General features: G+C 43.4%; 1 protein-coding gene across 3 annotated transcripts in view; it reads right to left on the bottom strand.

Annotated features, from left to right (window-relative positions):
- The window catches only part of LOC144822711 (ras-related protein Rab-5B-like), a 306,529-nt gene that overhangs the window by 50,040 nt on the left and 233,922 nt on the right, over positions 1 to 22,567 (bottom strand). For all 3 annotated transcript variants that reach the window (XM_078680519.1, XM_078680518.1, XM_078680520.1), the window contains one exon: positions 7,623 to 7,716. In XM_078680519.1, coding sequence (XP_078536645.1) covers positions 7,623 to 7,716 — 94 coding nt within the window. The remainder of the gene's footprint in view (positions 1 to 7,622; positions 7,717 to 22,567) is intronic.

Genomic DNA, 22,567 nt, shown 5'->3' with positions numbered 1-22,567 from the left:
CAAAAGATGCAGGCCCACGGTGCAAGTGATGCCGTGAGGACGAAGATCTTGACCCCTGGAGATGCTGGAGGTTGGAGCTACTTGGAGCCCGAAGATCTTGGTGGAAGGAAGACAACAAGCCTTTGAAACTGCAAGTTGATGCAGTGCACAGGGGTTTGGTTCCTGCGGCTCAGACAAGGGATACTGAACTCCACCTTGGTGAGCGGACAGGGCAGGCCTCGAGGGATGTGAAGAACCACCACCTGTATTGCTGAGCCTTTCAGAGTCCGTGGGAGCCCAGGATCGTCAGACTGGTCAGCTTAGTTGCGGTGCCTGCAGATGCAGGGAAGTGACTCCTTCATGTCAAGGGAGATTCCTTCAGGTGTCTTGGATGCCCACAGGCCTTGGAAGGTTTCCTGTATAGAGCACAGGCATGGACGTTGCAGCAGACGAGCAGGGCGAAGAGATCAGGAGCAGCAGGAGTCTTCCCGGTTGCAGCCTTGATGCCTAGAGTGAAGGCCAGCAAAGTCCAGAGTGCCCAGATGGTCGAAGTTGAAGTAGTGTCTGAATTGAATTGTGTCCTTCGACAAATCTAGGGACCCATCATCAGGTAATTCCTTAGGTACCCTAAGGAAAGGGTTGGGATGATTCAGGGGTCCCTCTCTAATGAGGGGCTGGACAACGGTGAGGATATTGCCCTGTCCTTTGTCCAGTTTCATGCCAGAGCGGGGGCCAACTGCTCCCTGAACTGGTTTGAACTGGACTAGGCATGGAGGGCACCAAATGTGCCTGCACGCAGACTATTTGGCACTGGCAAGCGCTCCCACCCTGCCCAATACACTAAACCCTGTCTACGCGGTGGTGACACCTCACTGTGACAGGCTGCATATTGTAGTCCATTCCCTTGCTCGAGCTGGGCTCAGTAGCAGGAGGGCAGAATCGTGTCTCTAGTCGGCAGCAGCCATTTTGTGCTGTCTGGGTCTAGAAGACCGGTACCAGGGCCTAACAGAGGGCCTTTACAGTGCTTGAAATCATACCTCCCACACCGTTTACAGTGTGGGGGGTATGATTCCAACATATCTGATACCAAACATGACAGGGTTCATTACAGCCAGTTTCAAGATGATCATTGCATAATGACGCGGTACCTCTCTATATGTTATATGGCTGTCTCATTTACAACCCGGGAGAATGTACTCCGAAGGCTGTAGGGGTGTCCTGCTCATGCAGAGGCACAATCACACTTAGAACCGAGCACCTTGTCTTCAGGATTGAAAAGGGTTGCCGTAGGGGTGACTTATAGGTTTTAAGTGCAGTGACCCTAGATATAGGGAAACCTTTATCTTTCGTAAGTGGTGCTATCACCAGCTTACACAGGCTGCAATGGCAGGCTTGTAATGATAGTTTGAATGGTCTTCCATAGGTGGCATAATACATGCTTCAGCCTAAGGGGGACCTCTGGGGTACTTATACCCTGGGTACCTTAGTACCAAATTCTAGGGACTTACAATGGTTCCCCAGTATTCAATCTGGGGTGTACCTAGGTACGTATCATAACTACTTAGGGAAGAAAGCAAAGAGACTGGGGTCCTGATTAGCAGGATCACAGTCAGACTAGTCAGTAACAGTATTACATCAACCAAAAAGTAGGGGTAAGCCTAGAAGCAGATCCTACTTTCCTACACTCTCTCTATACCCATTGTCTCTCATTGGCTCTTTCTTTATCTCTTTAATGTTTTTCCCTCCTGCTCTACTCAGGCACAGTACCTTTTTCTTGCTCAGTTCTCTCTAGAGAATTTAGGTCCTTCCTTATTGTTGACTCCTGCAGATATATTTGAGTCCTTTCTCTATTACCACATCTTGCAGCAAATTCATGCAGCCACCCACAGATCGCCGATCCTGACTGTATCCAACAGATGTTTTCACCCCACAATGAGGATGGATTTCAGTTCCGTGGTAAGTTCCACACTCTCCTGGCTGACTGTAGCCCATGCTTATCTTCAACCACAATAGGCAATTCTCAGCTACTTGCTCCATGAGTATCATCAATCAGCTTGGTAAGAGAGCAGCGCGCCTTTTCACCTGACATATTGCATTCCACCTCAGGCTAGATTTGCTGATATTGTTTATTCCTGCATTGGATTGATCCTTCAAAACAAACTACTGACCTGTCATCCTTATATATTGTTTGACTGAGGCACATGACGGCTCCCTCCCCATGTCCCAAGGATGATGCTCAGTTTTATGAGCACTTCTGTGCCCCTATTAGGCAGGGGTTGCTTTCTGGATTTTCCCTTTCTCCTGCATCTTTCATCACAGCATGCTCTTGCTAACTACTTACTACTTTTTTAATTTCTTACAGTGCATCCACACTCTTCTTGGTTTTGTAAGTATGTGATTGTGTTTCTTGAATTCACTCACTTGTGATACATGCCTTGGACTGCTTTGGGTTTTTGTTATTATTTTCTGATTGGTCTAGCACTTCTGTCTCAGGCTTGTTATCCTCGGAGTCCTTATGAGGATCCCAATATCCATAATGGGACCGAAACACCATCGACCTCAAAATACACGGACCCTACTTTGATTGTGTATATGGAATGGGTTTGACAGGCTGTTCTTGCTTTTCTTATACATGTGTTGATCACGCTTTATCATTTAGTGTATCACTTCAAAAAGAGAGCACAGAGCACGTTTTCGCACACCTATACTATGCAATACCACATTGATCTTCCATTTATTTTGTGATGTAATAAAGTGTCATTTTTGCCATTTGGTTTTTCGTATTACAAAGAATTTTTACTAGAGACCATTGTTTGTTTTGCTACAGAGCTAATACCAGCAAGGTGTGACAGTCATCTTATGAATAAGCAGTCTTGGCTTGTTAGACGAAAGAGGAGAGAGGAGGATTGGTTCTCCAAATTATAAATATCACCACAACAGCTGTTGTTTGTAATGGAGGACAATAGCGCTTCAGTCATCTGCATAAGCGGAGTCAGGATCAAAACAGCGATGGAACAGTAAACTTATTGAAGCAAAAAATAAAGATCTAGAAGGGAGGTCAATATTAAATACGTGAGAAACTGACCCCGGTAATGCTGAATGAAGGAAATGGAGAAGCAGCAAACCACCAAACAGTGCGTAATGGGAACAACATATTCACTGATATATGGCGTCAGAAAAGGTTGCATATGAGGGTAGAGATTGCCCTGGTAAACATGAGAAGAATGGGTTAATTGAGCACAACAAATTGAATGACTTAAGAAATGGATATAATCTAGCATACCCCCTCAACCGCTGGTAGACGGTAATGCGGGTGTGAACCTAATGACAAGCCTGACAAGGAATGATGTAAAATTTGAGCCATATATTAGTTTGAGGCAGAATGTCAGTAAGGGAGATTAGGCCTCTGGGTCAGGGACGAAAGAGAAGGAACAGGAGCAGAGTTTAACATGAGAAATCTCTACTATGTAGACAAAAAGCTCAGTGTGAAACACTGAGGTCTTGTATCGTTGGTTGCTATAATGCTGGGAATACTGAATACAAATATTTAAATATACATATATTTTGGATGATGCAGTATTGTTCCAAGTATGTAGTAGAAAGGGGCACTATTCCCTGGATAAAAAACCAGATCTGGGGCAACTTACCAGGCCAATCACAGCACATCCTCTACAGGGATTGTGATACAATGTTGAAGAAAGCTACAACGGAAGGGAAGGGTTAATGGAAAGGTCAGGATAGCCCTTTGCACAGACTTTAGCACTGCTGGGCAGAAATCCATTCGTTCTGGGCATATGTCAAGTGTCTACGACGACAAAGACCTCAATTGCATGGGAAAGTCCCACAAATTTAAGAGTATACATTCAGAGGTGTAAATGTGCAAATACCTATCGCGCCACGACGCCCACGGGCAAACGTATGCGCTTTACAAATTGTATTAATAAATAAATAAATAAATAAATAAATAAATAAATAATATCGCCTTCTCATACTCAAGGGAGGCATCCAGAGTGGGGGTGCCCTGACACAAATGGATACATGACAATTAATGCACATAGAAAGAAAGGCACAATTTGAGGTACTGAGGGACCGGAATGTTTAAAGTGAGTTTTTTTTTACAGCAGAGCTACCGTGTAGGTTAGACTAATCAGGGTTTTGGCCCGATCTTGGGTAACTCTTTAAAGAATTATCTCAGGTTATGTTTCAGTACACAGAGTGCAACTGTTATATCAACACCAACAATGTAAGGTGAAAAACGAGCACTGCAGTGCAGGAATTGTAATCAGTATGTCAAAACTGTTCAGTGTACACCTGAATAGATATCAGTTTGTGTTAATATACATATGTCATCAATGTCCCAATGGTTGCTGTCATTTCAGGAGTCACAATATGGCTTCTAAAGGACTTTGTATTTTGATTCGCAAATCTGATCCTTTATAGAATTAGGCAATTGTCTAATAGCACCAAGCAAGGTATATCATCGACACATAGAATGACATTATGTAACCAGAAACAACCACGGGGAAATCAGAGGATAATAGCATAGCAATGATGGATATGTTACTACAATCCAGCACTATGCCCAAATTTGATCTAGAAATGAGTGCAAGTTGTATCCAAGATTGGAGGGGTTTTACTACTATAATCTGGTTAAGCCGCCCTCACTTTAAGTAAAATAGTTAATTTTAAGGGAGTAAGGACACCATTTATATTAGGAGGGTGGCCTATTTCTCTGCCAAGGCAATGGAATAAATTACACGGTGGCCCTGACGAAAATGCCGCCCACCAAATTAAGAAATGACCACCAAGCTGGGTTTTCAAAAAGAAGATCCTGAGGCAAGATTTTCATTTTGAAAATAAAAAATGAAATGCTTACCTCGTCCTGGTAATGCTCTCCCAAAGCGAGTGAAGAATTTAGCAGATTTCACTGCCCCTTCCTACCAGGGTTTTCCTGGCAGTGACTAGTAGTGAAAACTTAACTTTAGTTTTGCCTATCTAAATCAGGTGGGCAGAATTTAAGGTCTGCCTCTGATCGCTTTTACTCTTCAGGGTAGTCTGAGTGGTTTAATCATGGCAGAGATGGATAAGTCTCCGTCGTGATTAAATCTGTGGTCCAGCCACATTTAAATTGGGCGGGTCAACCATTGCTGCTATTGCGAAGGAGTTCCCTCTCTGCAAATAAATAAATTAGATCCCACGACTGATGCACTTAAACCACTGGACAAATCAATTCATGCAATGTTGAAACATCGAGGAGGCAGACTCATTGTTTATAGTATCACTATTCAGGAACAGTGCAATATATATTTTGAATGTTATTCCTTTTGTTGCCATTCTCTCGCTCTAAAAGCTTTTGCTGATCTTACCAAATCTTGCATCTTTATTAAGTCACAAAAGATTGGTTACAAATGTGTACAGAGAGCTAAAGTGAAGCCGATTCTCTGGCATGCGAAGACTGACTGGATTCGATGTACCTTAAGAACATTGCATTGTTATAGGTATGCTAACCCATTCCCCACTAAGGTAGATTATTAAAAGTTGATATCCATGGTATATATTTAAATTAACATATTGGCACAATATAAACCTACCTGATAGGGACAATGTCTTATAAGTAATGCTCTAGATGCAGAGTTTTAGTTTAGGGCACTAACTTAACCATTTAAGAACACACAAATTATCAATAGACATGCGTATGAAGGGTCCATGTTGAGGTAAAACAAGTGCAATTCAAGACATGGCAGATACCAAAAGAATTATTCTGGTACCACGTTTAGCAAAGAGAATGTCCACTGTCCCCACACATGGGTCCAAAACTTTCATACACTGCATTAATCAGGACACGTAATCCATACTCTTAATAAATTCCAGTTAAGTGTCATGTTCCCGAAAGAGGATGTACTCTGGCTCATAAAAGCTTGAAAGAGATCTCAATCTTTGCTAAAAATGGCACAAACACTAAATGTCGCGGCATGTCAGCATTATCACCTTAGATAACAGCTTCCACTACTCAAAAAGCCATCGGCTGATGGTACAACCCTTTGGAACTGTCGTTCTACCTTGCTCTTGCCTTTTCCAGCCAAGTTATTGTAAAAAATAATAAATAAACAATTATCCCCTTATTTGGGAGGCAATAACACACTGGATCCGTTTCAGTCTCGTTTTTGGGATCAGCATAGTACGGAGACTACAATTCTAGCAATTACTGATACAATCAGGGCCAGCTTAGATGAGGGCAGACCTGCGGCACTCATCCTATTAGACCTCTCACTGGCTTTTGATACGGTCTGTCATGCCATTCTGAAACAGAACTGGGTTACTTTCCAGGGCACTAGATGGGTTTACTGATTTTTTTTGTCTATTAGCCACCCAACAGACTATTGGTACTACATGTGTGGGGTGTTGAAAGGATCTTCCCTCAGCTCGCACTCTTGAATAATTATATGGCCCTTTCACAAAAGTTATTGCTGACTACAGCTTTGAGAAACTATCCTATGCTATCGATAATCACCTGGCAGTATCCATCACTGAAAATCGAGACTCTACTAGAATAAGATTCTGTGAATGTACAAAATCTGTGACACTTTGGATGAAAAAGAATTGTCTAAAACTTAACAGGGATAAAACTGAGATTGTTCTGTTTGGTGCGGTAAATCAGATTTGGTTGGATGACTGGTGGCTGCAGAAACATGGGAGTTGATTCTACTTCCAAAAAAAGTGGCAAGAAATCTGTGCATCCTCATAGATAATATGCTCAGTGTGAAATTTCAGATTTCAGCAGTTTATGGGTCCTGCTAAGGGATCCTACGCATGCTCGTGAAGATATTTAGGTGGATACATCTTCAGTGTAGGAAGATCATTTCGCAGGTCCTGATAACTAGCTGCTTAGATTACGATAATGCCCTGTACATAGGCATTCATGACTGACTGCTGTCTCATTTACAAATCAGTTAGAACGTGGCAACTAGATTGGTCTGTTGTTGTTCTCTGAGAATGGCTTCTGGGCCTCTGTTAAGCTCTCTTCACTGGCTGCCTATCCGAAAGGGGACTGTCTTCAAGTTACTTGGTCATGTTTACAGAGCACTATACGTCGGTGGCCCTCACCATCCTCCCAGTGGAGTTAGTTTTATCATTCTAGCAGGATGCTTAGATCCTCAGACCTGGGCCTGGCAACTCCTCGCACTGTTAGGAGTGGAGGACGCTCCTTCTCCTACTTGGCTTCCTAGCATTCGAACAAACTACTGCTGGCCATATGTTCCTGCCAGAAATGTAAAAAAAAACTTTTTTAAACATGGCTCTTTCAGCAGTGGCTTTTGATGAGTTATATTATACGGTATGGGAAATTTGTTGAGGTGCTCCAGCGCTGAGATACTCCTTTGGGAGTGACATTGGCACAATACAAGAACCCCTTAACATAACATGAGACAATATTGTTTTAAACATACAGAGAATGCACAATAATTTATACCCATAGTTTTAGCTGCAATAAAACTACTGACCAAGTTCTTCTCAAGTGTAACTTTCTCCTCACACTTTAAAGCCCTCCTTCTTCATTGCCTCACATACATTACCCCCGCTGGCTCTTCAATTGCTGAACCAATAATGGAAAACAGTTCCTTCTGACAAATAAAACAGTGACTTACCTATGGCTAAAAATAACTCATTCACATTCATGGCCGTCTTGGCTGAAGTCTCCATAAAGAGGAGTCCAGTGTCTTCCGCATAGGTTTGTGCATCCTGCAATAAGAGTCACTTAGTTTAGTATGAACTCCTCTGGCATAGGCTATTGTAAAAGAGACAAAAGCAGGTCAGTATGGTGATGCATAACACAAGAAGGCTACATGGGATCACTATGGATCAGTTTCCTAAATATGGAGACTAATGGACAAGAACATACCAGGCAAAAAAAGGGATAAGACCCTCATAAAGCAAAGGTACCTTCAGCTCTGATGTCCTCAGTTAAGAATTGCAGATGGAAATCAGGAAATGATGGCAACAAATAATAATATGCCCAAGTAAATTACGAGGAACAGAGAACTAGAGTGAAATACGATGTGTATGGTACAATTAATTGCAACACGTGCTAGGTTTGACTAAGGACAGAAAACACTACTGTTATTTCTGATTTCCCTGATGTCGCCACAGGTTTTGACAGCTCTAAAAGATGTATTTTGATTCACTACCTCATGTAATCCAAATAGATCCAGCACCTATGCTGATCCAAACAGCTACCGCAGCCGAATTGTGCACTGACTGAAGGATCAAAAGGGGATTTAATTTTCTATGTGAACCACATAGACCTACTCACTTAAGATAGTTCCTGCAGGTAACATTTCCAGTGCCACTGTTTGCTGAAAACATGCTACCGGATGAAACATCCTACAATTATTTTAAGACACCCCCTCTTATGTCCTCCTGAGGGTCCTTAGACGTCTGTACTGACATTTTTCGGAAGTCCTGCTTAAGGACAAGGGAGTAAAACATAGTGAAAAGGCACAGTTAAACTGCATTGAACTTAAGACCCGCGGGCCGAATGGTCTATAAAAATAACTCCATTCTGGAATCGACTTCAGGTCAAGAAAGTACATGTGGCTAACTCCATCAGCCCTCGTCTAAGGTGGGGGGCAGACTTTGGGACATGGGGCAAAGATATTTCTGTGGGTAAGTATGAAATGTCAATATGATTTTGATTTGTAATACTATCCTCTCTCTTGCAGCCTTCCAAAACACCACATACATATCATTTGCATTTATCGCATTATTTCCATTGTATACAGGCTAATGGCATTTTATAAATGTGACATATTTATACTTCCATGTAGTTCGGAGTGGCCTCAACTACGCCATTTGGGATTTTGGAAGAGTTAATATTCAATTACAGGAAAATATGTATGTATGCATGTAGGTATATGATATTTCTATAGCACAAATCTAGCCAAAAGCAGCGGAGCAGCAGGAAAGTCTTCAACTTCTAACAGGCAGGCAGTCGATGTAGGCGAGGAGCAGAAGTGCCTACTGTCAGCGATGGATGATGGCAGTCGTGGCTGTGCTTCGATCTTGGCTCATTTTCGCCTACACCGGATATTTTCCAATGGCTGCAGGATTCAGATCTTATGGGAGAGGCCCTTTGGAGGATTACATCCTACCCGAGTGTCTGCCCCCATATGATTACCATCCGTTGGTTTTCATTAAAACAACTATCCATCATCAGATAGGTTTGCAGAGATCCTTTTACTCACCAATCATTTGGACAATCTCATGCTAACGCAAGACTTTACGTTCTGTATATATTGTCTTGGTACCCAGATTAGTCTGAAACTGGATGATCCTATGGGTAGAACAGCACCTCAAAACTGCCTGCTCAAGGTAAAGCACAGGATAGAAAGTAATGCCACTGAACTGCAAAACAGAGATTCATTTGTTAGACAAAGTCCGCTGGTCTTCGGCGTTTTTTGCCGGTACACGTTTTGAATGTTCTTGCTAGTGGAATCTTGTTATATTATATGATTTTTTCTGATTCTGCCCCTTCTTTTCGACATCATGCGAATGAAGGAACATTTTCCTGTTTACCATCTTTAAGTTGTATGCAAGATCTTTCCAACATTTATTTGTGAAGGCAGGCTGTGACAAACTTCACTGGCTCCCACATACACAACGAATACACTTCAGTGTACTGAAAGTACCATATATCCAGTGCTAATACACTTCTACACGTAATTCAAGCTTGTATCAAGTTTATGTCCTCTTGTATCAAAGATGGAGCGGTGTACAGCACCTATTTTTCGGTACACTCTGGACAACCTTCGGAGTTATTCTCCAGTCTGCCCCTTGTATTCCACTAATGCACACTCTTAGGGCTGGCTTTTGAGACAACTTTAGCTGTCTTGACAGACTACTGTTTTTACCTCTAAACAAATCATACCCACCATACATACATCGAGGGGCTTTTGATCAACTGTCTTTATCGATATGTTAAATTGTCACTTGCATTTTGCCTCGGACCTCACAGCATACAACACGGGCAATGGCTCAGCCTATTACACGCTCAGACAGTGTTCACCTTGAGTGATTGCACAAGGCCGATGCACATAGTTCAAATCCGCGAAAAAATAATTATTTTGTCTTCACTCGCATTGTAGCTCAGAGAGTGGTTTTTAATTGGATTTTTTTATATTAATTTTAAATACTGGCTGGTTATTTTACCCATACTACTTTTAAAAGTTTTAACAAATAAGGTGGATGTAGTTTGAGTTCTTGAATAGGTGGGGATTTATTCAGGTCTCCTTCACAAATAAAAGAGATAACAATAAATGCACGGCATAACTAAAAGGGTTGTTGTTTAAATACATTTCTAGTAAAACAGTGCACAACTCAATGCTTTTTAAATGTAAAATATTTATTGGAAGCATAAGGCAGCCAAGTTTAGGTGAAGGCATATTTTCTTTTTCCTTTTTATTTTTGTGGCATATCCCTCCAACAAAAAACGTAATAACCATCAGTCCCAGCTTGCCTAGGCCAAACCTATTGGCTTTCCTAATACTCGTTTTCGATGGTTAGAGGTCACTGGCTGAATCTTGGAGGGAGAGTTTTTTCAGTGTGTGCTCTCTTTACAAAAGAACAAGCATTTGCAATGCAATAGGTCTCGCATTTATGTGAGTTTGAGCTATTGGCATCGTAAATGACAATGCCTTTTATTTGTATTTTGGTTTTTAAAACATAAATAGAAGGCATTGTTATTTACAATGGCAATAGCTTAAACTTGCGTAAATGCCAGACCTATTATATTGCAAATGCTTATTTTCTCTGGGGCTGCTCCTATCTATGGGTCTTCGCCGTCCCGCTCCTGCAAGCCAACTGTTGATTTGACACGAGAGAGACAGAGAATATTTCATGCAGCCAGACCACCAATTCCAGTCAGGTGGGGTCCGGTGGATGGGGGTTGCTGCTAGCTGCCCCGCTAATGCTTTTTTTAGGATGACCCTCTTGTATCCCCATGGGGGGGGGGAGGTGGGCCTGAGAGGGGCAGTAGGTGTGTACCCACCCTGTCCTCTGTTTGGAAGTCACACAGGCTGTCCCAGCTGCACAGGAAGTGATTAGGGTAATCTCCACTGTCAAAACTCGCATTAATCTAACAGGCCACAGGGGTTTTCTGGGAGGGCCCACTCTTGCTGTCCTCACAACAAATGTTCTAAGATCAAAATGAAGCCAGTGGGGTAGAACCAGGAAGTCCTGTGTATTAAATTCCATTACAGGAGGCAAGGGGGGGTGTTGCTGGGGTGCCTCCTCCATATGTTTTGCAGCGTTGGAGCCTGGGGGGTTGCTTAGAAGATCTCTGTAAGTGTCTCTGTTGGCACGGCTAATGGTTAGAATAGAACAGCAATAACCACGTCATGTTTTCCACACCTATCTGAGTAATATCTTGGTGTCTAGAAACAGGTACTAGCAATTACTACTCGTTATGTATGTATGCATTTATTCATTATATTATTCCTGTATCCATGAGGTTTGTATAGTGTGGGCATTGCGTGAGGGATTAGAGCGCTTTATGACAGAAGAAGCACTATACCACACAGCATCAGAATTAACAATTACACCAGCGATAAATATGTATGGTGTCAAGGCTCCTTACAGGGTTCAACAGCGGAGTCTCAGTTTAAGAAGGGCGGGTAGGAAGAATGGAAATTAATCAAAATGTCTTTAAAAAAAGGAAAGGCTTTCAACTGTTCTCTTTCTGCTTCTTTGAAAGGACGACAGCAAGCCCTGGTTGAACTGGAACCAGAGACATGCAGTTTACACACCGATCCTTGTAGCAGGCGCATTTGCCCCCTGAGCTATTTTCCCTGTGTTAGAATGTATGTACTCCAGGATATACAGATTTCTGCAGCAAGCTCTTCGAGTCTCAAGGCGCCACAGTAAGACGCGATACACAAGTTACCCAAATGTCCTATATGTCACTTAAAAATGTAGCACTCTCTTTCTTCCTCCCAATACGCTGCAGTATGCGGTGGGATGCACAATATGTGAAAATACTACTGATAGAGCAAGCTTCGCATCGCGACTTGCTCGAGTCATGAACCTCGCCCCTGTGTAATCAATTAATACATTTGTACGTCTCACTAATCTTTTATTTTTATATTCGAACGAAGTAGATGAAGCTTGCATATGTGGTTTCTAATACAACTAATCCATGTCTCTAAAACATGGCCGCCGCTTGGAAAATTGCTTCTGCGCATGCGTCAGTCACACTCACGTGACCTGACGTAGTTATAAGTTTGGTGGGAAAGGGTGCGCATGCGTAATACACAGCTTTCGTGAATAACGTGGTGATGCTCTTGTGAACGTGTATATGTTGCTAATATTTAAACTGCATAGTATATTTTTATAATGATAAGGTTAAAGTACAAAACCATGATGTGTTTTTCATGCATTCACTTCTATGTTTTAATTTGTTTTCGCTTACTTTTCATGTATCCTCGACTCGGAGGGGTGCTGGGGCTGGGGAGTCCATCTTGGAGGGTATTTCTGCGCAGAATCACTAGAGGCTGCCACGACATTGAACTCAGGCCAAAGAAGGTTGATGCCAGAGCCACCCTGGGAAAGTGCACCTTCACCCAGCAAAAGCATCATGATTATGTTCTATTGTATCGAAATGTATTCTTTCCATTGTATTCTCTGCGACTTCTCGTGGGAACCCCAATCTCGCTAGGCGGTACCCAGAGATGCAAAGTAGGCCTCCAAATAGTCTGTTCTGATTGGTGTGATACCCAAATCCTACCTTAGGACCAATCCAAATTGAGGGATTCTGACACTTTGCAACATTGGGGGGTGGTACACCGTCCCAAAACAGTATATCTACCCTGGGTTCACCTAGGGAAATTGTCCGACTTGTCTGGTTTAGCTGACCTGTCACTGACCCAACGCATTCAATAGGTGACTGAAGATACAGAGCGCTGCGGAGCACTCTGTCCGAATTTGACCATAGACTAAGGTTTTACTAAACCTTAAAGTGCTGGCGGAGCACTTTGCTGGGAGTTCGCTGACCCAATCGGGGTCTTGATCGATAGCTGCAGAGAGGGTGGAGCGCAGGCGTTGCTTCCGAACTGCGGGTGCCGGTCCTGTCCTGAGGGTCCTGTCCTGAGGGTCCTGTCCTGATCCTAATCTAGTCTTCCTGTCCTGTCCTGGGTGTCCATTCTGCACCTGCTGTCCATTGAGGGGTATCCTTCCTTGAGGGTTTCCTGTCCTTAACTGACCCGTGGCCAGGGTTTGGTTTCCACACCAGTCTAGGTAAATATCACTCTGAAACTCTGAATCTTGCACCTTTCTGAATTTCTGTCTTTTGCTTCAATAAAGACATACCTTGGCACATGTTTATTTTCCATGTTTTCCGCAACCATTGAATCATAAAGTCATTTGCTTTGGTTTCATAACGTGTTCTTATGTTGCCCTACCTGTTAGAAATTATATTTTGCATTGCAGTTTGTCATTTCCTGATATGGTCTAGAACATCCTTACTTAAACTGTCTAAAGAACTTTTGCCTTAAAGCATAGCGTGTCTCTCTTCATAGACTCTCCTATAGTTATATAAATGTCCCGAACTCCTGTCTCATTTTTCCCTGAGATAATTCTAGAATACTAGTCCTAATCAAAGCCTATCCCATCTTTAGTGATTCATCTTAAACGTTCTAATTCCTGATCCTTCGTTTTGAATGTGTCCTGGTTCCCTTAGTTTATAAATGGTTGCACTGACTTATTTGCTATTTAGCTATATACTTTCTGTTATTTGGATTATTGATTGCTTAATTACTGTGAATTTGATATTCTCTGAATTTTACTAAATTAGATAAAGACTTTAAACCTTCCAGTTGTCCGTGGTCATTTTACAAAGAGTATTGAATGTTATTTGTTGGGTTTGTATTTTGCTGCCTTTCACTTTTACAGCTAGCTCCCTGATCCATTGTGGTCATAGGTACCCGCGTCGATGGATGGTAAGTCGGGTACTCTGAAGAATAACGAAAGGAACTCACAAATTATTGATAGTAGACCGTGAGGTCATCCGATCAATGTATATGGTGATTTGAAATATATGGGCCCGAAGACCGGAAGTGGCGAAATTATTGGTCGGGTGACCCGCGCGCTCTATCAGTATTTTCTGGTAGCAGAGTTATGGTTAGGGAATAGTTAAAGGTTAGGTAGGACTAGTTAGGCTAAGCCAAGTCGGTAGCTGCTGACATTATTGCTGCTATAAGAGCGGCCATTTCGGGGACTTGATCACTCTCTTGAGATGCGTTGCTTTTGAAATTTATGAATTGTTTGAAAATTGTTATTCTTGTTCTTATATTGTTATATGTATTAATCCATGCGTATGTAAAACGGTTTGTTAAGTGTTGTCGGAAATCCCCGGGGAAATTGAATGGCAAGTGGTGAATAGATTCCATTTGCCTCGAGGTCACAGGCTCAAGGAAGGTTAGGTGCAGGTTAGGTAGAACCGGAAGCACTAACTAGGGTTTTTTCTGAATACATGTGTGAATAAATGTTAGTAACAAGGTTCATTGGCGAAATTCCCATAGTGGCGTAACCTAATAAGGGTCACATCGGAAGAGTAGCAGGTTCATCGGAGCTTGGGTGAAAGCAAAGGGGTCCGCTGGGAAACCTTAGACTCGGATATATCCCGGAAAGAGTGGATGAGTCTAGGGAAGTAACAGGTTCACTGATGCTAGAGTGAAGGGTAGGCGGAAGAGATCTACCCGTAGTGTGTGAAAAGTAAATGGAAGTAGTTTACTTGCAGCAAAACAACTCTTTCCTGTCTAGACACTTGAGCACTGTGGCGAATGTGTATTCGTCGTAAAATAACCAAGTACTAAGCACTTTAGAAAGAAAGAAAGTTTCCGTTACCTTGTGAAGGGAGGGAGTCAGTCCCGAAGCGTCTCTGACGTCACTCCGTGCCGCGCTGGGATTGGTAGAAACAGCGGGCGGGTAGCGGGGCTGGAATTGTGAAGGAGGGGTGAGCGCCGAAGCGTGAGAACTGTCTCGCGAAAAGGCCGCGCACCCATTGGCCGAAAATTATTTGAACTCGTGCACCTCATTGGTCGCACGGAATTACAAGACGCATTCTGATTGGAGGTAATTTGGTAAACAAAGTTAAGCGTAGGAATCGTATGTGGCACTCGTATACTCCAGAGACTAGACCCGATCCAAGAAACCTAGGGTTTGAAAGGGATCAGTGGAAGGCTAATAGATACGGCATTATGTACGGAAATAAGCGAAAATTGTCCCTTGTAAATAAGGTAAAGAATTACTTCAAAAAGGACAAGCCGATCAAAACTAGAGAGGGCATTGTTATTCCACCACCAAATACTCCCGCCTCTTTTATGATGTTCGACAGAGGGTACAATACATGTGTGTGGTTAGAAAATTGGGCGAAATACACACAAGATGACGGAATAATGGCCTTTCCGTTAGAAGGTACCTTTAATGGTAGGATCCTATTCAATTTAAGAACCCGAATTAATGAATTACATCCCAGACCGAGACTAACACAGTATGAGGCATTAGAGGAATGGGAGATTGAGGCTTTCCAAAGAGAAAAGCCCCGAATGGACAAAGGGCTGACAAAGTATTACCCAAAACTGAAACAAGAAACCCGAGATAAAAAGATGAAAGAATGGAGACAGAGCATGATTGTTGAGGGACTGTTTCCCATGATGCCAGCAGAAGATCCTCCTGGGGGGGGAAAAAGGACAGAGAAATCTAAACACTGGGGGCCCCTCGGAGAATCAGATGACGAATTGTTAGATGACATATGCATGAGAAGTCCGCCTCCTTATAATGAGGGACACCGACCTTCGAGTGCAGGAGATATTCCCCGGAGACCCCTACAAAGGGAAGAGGTCAGGTCCGCAAGTGTAGGAGGGGATTATCTAATTCCTCCTTATACTGAAAATCTAGGACCCGTAGAAACCAGAAGTATTTACTCAAGGAGACCAATTGGTGGGGAGATGGGACATTCACGGGAAGGAGATTTTTGCTCTCGTCCCCCTTACGGAGGTGAGGTGAGGTCCTTAAGTTCAGGAATGCCATTATTACAGCCACGGGATGAAGAAGATCCGAGAATTCTAGGCACAGGAAGTTTGTTTCAGAAACCTAATTATGGCGGAGGACCAAGTGAGACACATCCCACTGCTCCGAGTTATGCTCCCATTCTAACCCCGCAGGTGTTACATGACAAATCCTTGGACAGGTTATTAAAAGAGAAAGAGCGGGAAGCGCTAGCAAACCAGAGAGCTGAGATAATACAGAAAATGTCACAGCTAAATGCAAGTCCTGAAGCCTTGACGATCCCAGTAACTATCGGACCAGTGGTTCCGTTGTACGGGGACCGTCAAGGAAGTCCGAAAACTCCAGTAATTACTCCTGTCATTGCACCGACCAGACCAGAACCATTAATTGTAGATGACCAGACAAGTGAGTGCGAGTCGGAGGTCTCGCTGCTAGATCTGCCCGTTAGAAATGCCGGAAAAAGGATACAGAAAAGACATAATCCTTTTAACGCGAGGGAAATTCAGATGGAATCGACCTCAGGTACGAAGAGTGTCACATTGGTGACTCCTGAAGAAATCGAAAGATGGAGTCAAGAATTTGAAAAACAAGCGTCCCCAACGAAACCTTTAGATCTCTACAAGCTGAGAATAGAAATAGAGGAATTGATGGCAGGAAACGTAGGATTAGACAGATTAAATACCTACTCCGAAGACGAAATGCTGTTTATTTGCAAGAGTATCACTCGAAATACCCGAGTGCTTCATGAAAAACTGACAGACACTGCTGCTAGCATGGGAATAGATGTTTCAAAATCAAAACCACTGCAGAAGCCATATAGGGCAGATTTCTCAGACAAGGATTTGGAAAACTTGAATGTTTCAGGGAAAAAGGCACAGGTCAAGGAACTATTGACAGTATTGCAGAAATGGGGAGACGTGGAAAAATGGAAAGCCAGATGGGCTAGGAAGAAAGATGAGGCCAGGTCTAGGCAGGTAACTCCTGAATTCGCTCTAAGAGAAGCTGAGAAACCAGAACAGTTATGCCCTATGCGTGAAGTGCCAGGGGGAAAATATGTACACGTCCCATGGTCTCGTCAGGATATTGTGTCCTTTACTAACGATTTCCCGAAATTACGAGAAAAGCCCGTGGATTGGTATAGGCAGGTGGAAAGATTTGTAAAGGTGCAAAAATGCCTGTGGAAAGACCTGGATGGGTTTTTCGATATAGTGGTCCCTGTAGATCTGTGGACCGAGTGTAAAATAGCCATAGCTTGGCCGAGTGAGGAATACCCAAGAGATGACAAAACAGGGGAACCATCGAAAGAAGTGATGAGAAAATATGAACAAGTAATACAGCATCTGAAACTAAAAGTGCCAGCAAAGGAAACTGATTGGACCAAGATAGATAGAACCACGCAGGAAAGAGACGAGACAGTGCACTCTTTTTATGAAAGGCTGTTGCAGGTGTTCAAAACATACAGTGGTATAGATAACATCGAGATGAAGGATATGACACATTTTATTTACAGGTTTGTAAATGGTTTAAGACCCGAAATTTGTCAATGGATAAAAGATAACAAAATCTGTTGGCATACAAAAAAGATGGATGAGGTCCTACGGTACGCAAAGTACTGTGAGGACGAGATGGCAGAAAAGAAAAAGGCTCTCAAGGAGAAGGTTATGTGGGCTCAAGTGAAGCTCGCAGAACAGCAGGAAAAACAATTGAATAAAATGGCCAAAACTACTCAGAATCCAGGTCCTGGGGGTGGGGGAGGAGGAAAGCACCGGCCCAAAATGAGCAGGGAGGAGGCTAAGAAGAAATTTCCCTGCCACCAGTGCGGAGAAATTGGACACTGGCGAGATGAGTGTCCCTATTTGCAGGATGATAACTCCCAAACACCTGATTTAACTCCACAGACGCAGAATGAAAGACCAAGAAAGACCCAACAACAGGTAAAAACGATTCAGTTGCCCCGAGCACCAAAGCAAGTATTTAAGGGAAAATCGACGCAGGGTGAGGACGTAGAAATCTGGGGGAGCAATGAGAACAGAAATGCAGCAACTTCGCAGTATTTACTAAATGATACCTTCCTTTGTGATGACCAGTACTGACGGGGCCTGAGAGGGGAGGACGAGGAGTGCGTACTTGGCGCCTCCTTGCCGGTAGACCAGTCAGGACCATACATTGAAGGAAAAGTTGACGGAAATGATGTCACTTTTCTGTTGGACACTGGCACTACCCGTTCTACTGTGAGAACAGTGGACGTTCCAAACCTACCCCTCTCGGGAGAAGCAATCCAAGTAGTGGGGGTATCTAATCAACTGATTAGTACTCCTGTTACCGAGCCCATGGAGATCTCAATTGGAAACTTTAAAGAAATGCATAGATTTGTCGTTTGTGACACCAGTCCAGTGAACTTACTGGAACGTGATTTGCTGTGCAAAATGAACTGTACCATCTTTTGCACACCAAAGGGTGTTGAAATTCAGACCCCAGATGAAGATGGCATTTATAAATTAATGTTAATAAGACCTGACTCAGAAATTAAACGAATGACTATACAGGATTTGCCCAAAGAACTCCAAGAAACAGTGAAGCCAGAGGTATGGGACTTTACCGGAAAAGATGTAGGATTAATGAAAAACGTAGACCCCATACAGATAGCAATAAAGGACAATGCAGTATACCCTAATACTAAACCCTACAGAATGAATGCAGAAGTGAGAGCAGGTGTTACCCTGGAAATACAGAAATTGCTAGAAGGAAACATCATACAGGAAGTAATGAGTAGCCCATGCAACTCACCGATTATGGGCATCAAAAAGCCTAGTGGCAAGTACAGAGTAGTTCAGAACCTAAGAAAGGTAAACAAGATAGTGGTTCCTTGTTGTCCTATTGTCCCGAACCCAGCAGTGATTCTGTATCAGATTCCCTGGGATGCTGAGTGGTTCACTGTGATAGACCTATGTCATGCATTCTTTTCCATTCCCTTGCATCCAGACAGCAAATTTCTTTTCTCATTTGCTTTCAACAGTCACGTGTATGTCTGGAACAGGGTCCCCCAGGGGTACACAGAGAGCCCCTCTATCTTTAATCAGATCTTGAAAAAATGCTTGGAAACTTTGGTCTTACCTGGAAATTCTGTTTTGGTGCAATACATTGACGACCTCTTGGTGGCGTCCAAAAGTCATAAAGATTGTGTGATTGACACCATTGCCCTACTAAATCACCTGAGTGAGAAGGGACATAAAGTGGCCCCTGAAAAATTACAGTTCTGTGCAAAATCAGTAAAATATCTGGGGCACCAGATAGAGAAAGGCATCAGGAAAGTAACGTCGGAAAGAGTGAGAATAATTCAAAAGATGCAGTTACCCCGTACTCAGAAAGAAATCAGAATGTTCCTTGGGGTGATAGGATACTGCAGGCAATGGATTGTGGGATTTGCAGTCCTAGCTAGGCCTTTGATAAAAATGACAAAGAGAGGAACACCGGATATTGTAGAATGGGATGATGAAAGCTTAACAGCCTTCACAAAATTGCGAGATTGTGTACAGCCCCTGCATTAGGAATGCCAGACTATTCCAAGGAATTTGCCCTGTTCTGTGACACTCGCGATAATTGCGCGTTGTCAGTCCTAACACAAGAGCATGGCACAAACAGAAGGCCAGTGGCATATTTCTCTGCCACCCTGGATCCAGTGGCTGCTGGATTACCAGGATGTCTGAAAGCAGTAGCTGCTACTTGCACAAGTTTAGAGCAGAGTGAATCCATTGTCATGGGACATCCTGTAACTGTGTATGTTCCACATGGAGTGGTGATTTTACTAACAAGAACGAAAACTCAGTATCTCACCCCTAGTCGGCTGACTAAATACGAGAGGATTCTCGTGGGTGCTGCGAATATAACAATTGTCCGGTGCAACATTCTGAACCCCGCCACTCTGCTTCCCAACTCAATGGATATGGAAGATGGGGAGGAAGATGAACATAACTGCATTGATTTAACAGAATTTAGCACAAAACCACGCCCAGACATTAAAGAAACACCTTTGCCTAAACATGACAAGGAATTGTTTGTGGATGGTTCATGCCTAAGACATGAACAAGGAGGCCTGAATGCTGCCTATGCTGTAGTCTCCTTAACCAAAATTGAAGAAGCAGGTTATTTATTTGGAGTAAAGTCTGCACAAGTAGCCGAATTGATCGCTATGATAAAAGCTTGCAAATTGGGGAAAAACGAACGCCTAACAGTGTATACTGACAGTCAGTACTGTTATGGAGTTGTGCATGACTTTGGCCAATTATGGCTACAGAGGGAATTCCTGACTTCATCAGGTACCCCTATTCGAAATGGAAAAATTGTTCAAGACCTTTTAGAGGCAATCCAATTACCAAAGGAATTGGCAGTGGTCAAGTGTGTTGCTCATAAGAAGGACTTTGACCCTGTATCTTTGGGAAATGATTTCGCTGATCAAGTGGCAAAATTATGCGCCAGAGATCGACTGATCATAAATCCAAAACGGGGGGGGGGCCGGAAACAGCTGCCAACTTCGAGTGTTTGAAGAAGTGCCTACATGGGATGAAGTGAGAGAATGGCAGCAGGCGACACCCTGGCAAGAGAGAGAGAAGTGGAAGGAAGAATGGTGTAGACCAAGACGTGAGGATGGTGTCATCTTGGGCCCAAATGGTATGCCTGTGTTACCCAGACACTTGCTTGGCACAATGGCTAGATTGATACATGAAGGATCACACATTGGTAGGGACGCCATGATTCTGGTATTCCAACAGACTTGGTACAGCAAAAAGTTCAGGAAAGTAGCAGAGTCCCTCTGCCAGAGGTGCTTGTCATGTCAACAGATGAATGCAGGCAAGAGAACAATGGTGGAACTAGGGAGAATTGGGAGGTCAGGGGGTCCCTTTGTGAGAATACAGGTTGATTTCATCACCATGCCACGTTGTGAAGGGAAACGTTATGTCCTTGTCATTGTCTGCCTATTTTCAAAGTGGGTGGAAGCTTACCCTACTCCCCAAAGTGACGCACTGACAGTAGCAAAGTGTTTATTGAAAGAACTGATACCTAGATTCGGGGTTCCAGTCACTATTGAATCAAATAGAGGCCGACATTTTCAGAATGATGTGATCGATCAGCTCTGTAAGGCCTTTGGGATCTCGCAAAAACTCCACTGTGCATATCATCCAGAGGCTTCTGGAGTGGTGGAACAAATAAACGGGACTATCAAAACAAGACTAGCGAAATTGTGTGATGCATCTGGCATGACCTGGGTAAAGGCCCTGCCTCTGGTTCTGATGGGACTCCGAAGCATTCCAGACCGGAAGACAGGCCTGAGCCCCCATGAAATCCTGATGGGAAGAGTGATGAGACAAGCGTGGGTACCAGGAAGCAAACTGTTGAGTATTACTGATGATTTGGGGCTTGAATACTGCAAGAGATTAGGTGACCAAGTGCGTTATATCTCTCGCCAGATCGGAGAAGACGCCGTCGCCAATCCAACGACTCCTCTCCACAAACTGGTTCCAGGGGACTGGGTCAAAATAAAGAAGCATACTCGGTCGAGCTGCCTGGCACCAAGGTGGGGACAGAAGCGCCAAGTAATCCTGGTAACGACCACAGCAGTGAAGTGTGCAGGTGTTCCCCATTGGATCCACGCCAGCCACACCCAGAAGGTACTACCAGACGAGGAGCCTGGAGAAGAAGGCCGTCCAGCAGAGGGGCCTGCAGAAGCAAGACCAGAAGTAACTGATGACGTACAGCCCAGTACCAGTCAAGCTGAGGGGTCCGCAGACGTTGGTCCAGGGGCAGTTGATGACGAACTACCAAGAGTCAAGCCTGCTGAGGGGTTCCCAGAAGTTGGTCCAGAAGTAGCTGATGACGAGCTGCCAAGCATATGGCCAGATGAGTGGATACCCTTGATTGACCTCACCGAAGACCCCATCAGAACAAGGGAGCGAATTTGGGAAGGTAGAGAGTGGAATAGAGAGGAAAAGCAAGGCACAGGCGAAGAACCTCAGACTATTGAGATTCACATCAAACCTGAGGAAGGAGAAGATCAGACAGGGACTGAGCAAATAATTGATACACCTCCACTGACTCCTGATGTCGAAAGGGGACAGACTAGACATAGTGTAATAGTTCGAGCAGAAGAAAATCAAGGGATCGAAGTGCTCGAACAGGATCAGATAGGGTTAGAAGAACGTGTTCAGGAAACAGAAGCAGAGACATTTGATAAGCAAAAACAAAACTCTCCTGAACAAGGCCAGTTTAGTAACCAGGCAGAAGAAATAGATACGAGCCCTGGAACTAGTCAGATAGGAAGGGAAGAAAAGGAAGCAGAATTGCCACAAACAAATGAAAATAAAAGGGCAATAAAAGAAAACGAAATCCCAGTGCCAACTAAAAGACTTAAGAAAAGAAAGCACATTGAGCCTGGATTCATAAAGAAATTGAGACTGAGGATAAAAACGGTAGAAGAAAAACGTGCAGAAGAAAGGAGAAGTTCTTGCATAGCAGAGCAACCAGAAGACACTTCCAA

This window comes from Lissotriton helveticus, chromosome 3_1, assembly GCF_964261635.1.
Source record: "Lissotriton helveticus chromosome 3_1, aLisHel1.1, whole genome shotgun sequence".
In the NCBI taxonomy this organism is placed as follows: domain Eukaryota; kingdom Metazoa; phylum Chordata; class Amphibia; order Caudata; family Salamandridae; genus Lissotriton; species Lissotriton helveticus.
The sequence above is the reverse complement of the archived record's forward strand: the minus strand, read 5'-3'. Positions and strand labels throughout refer to the sequence as shown.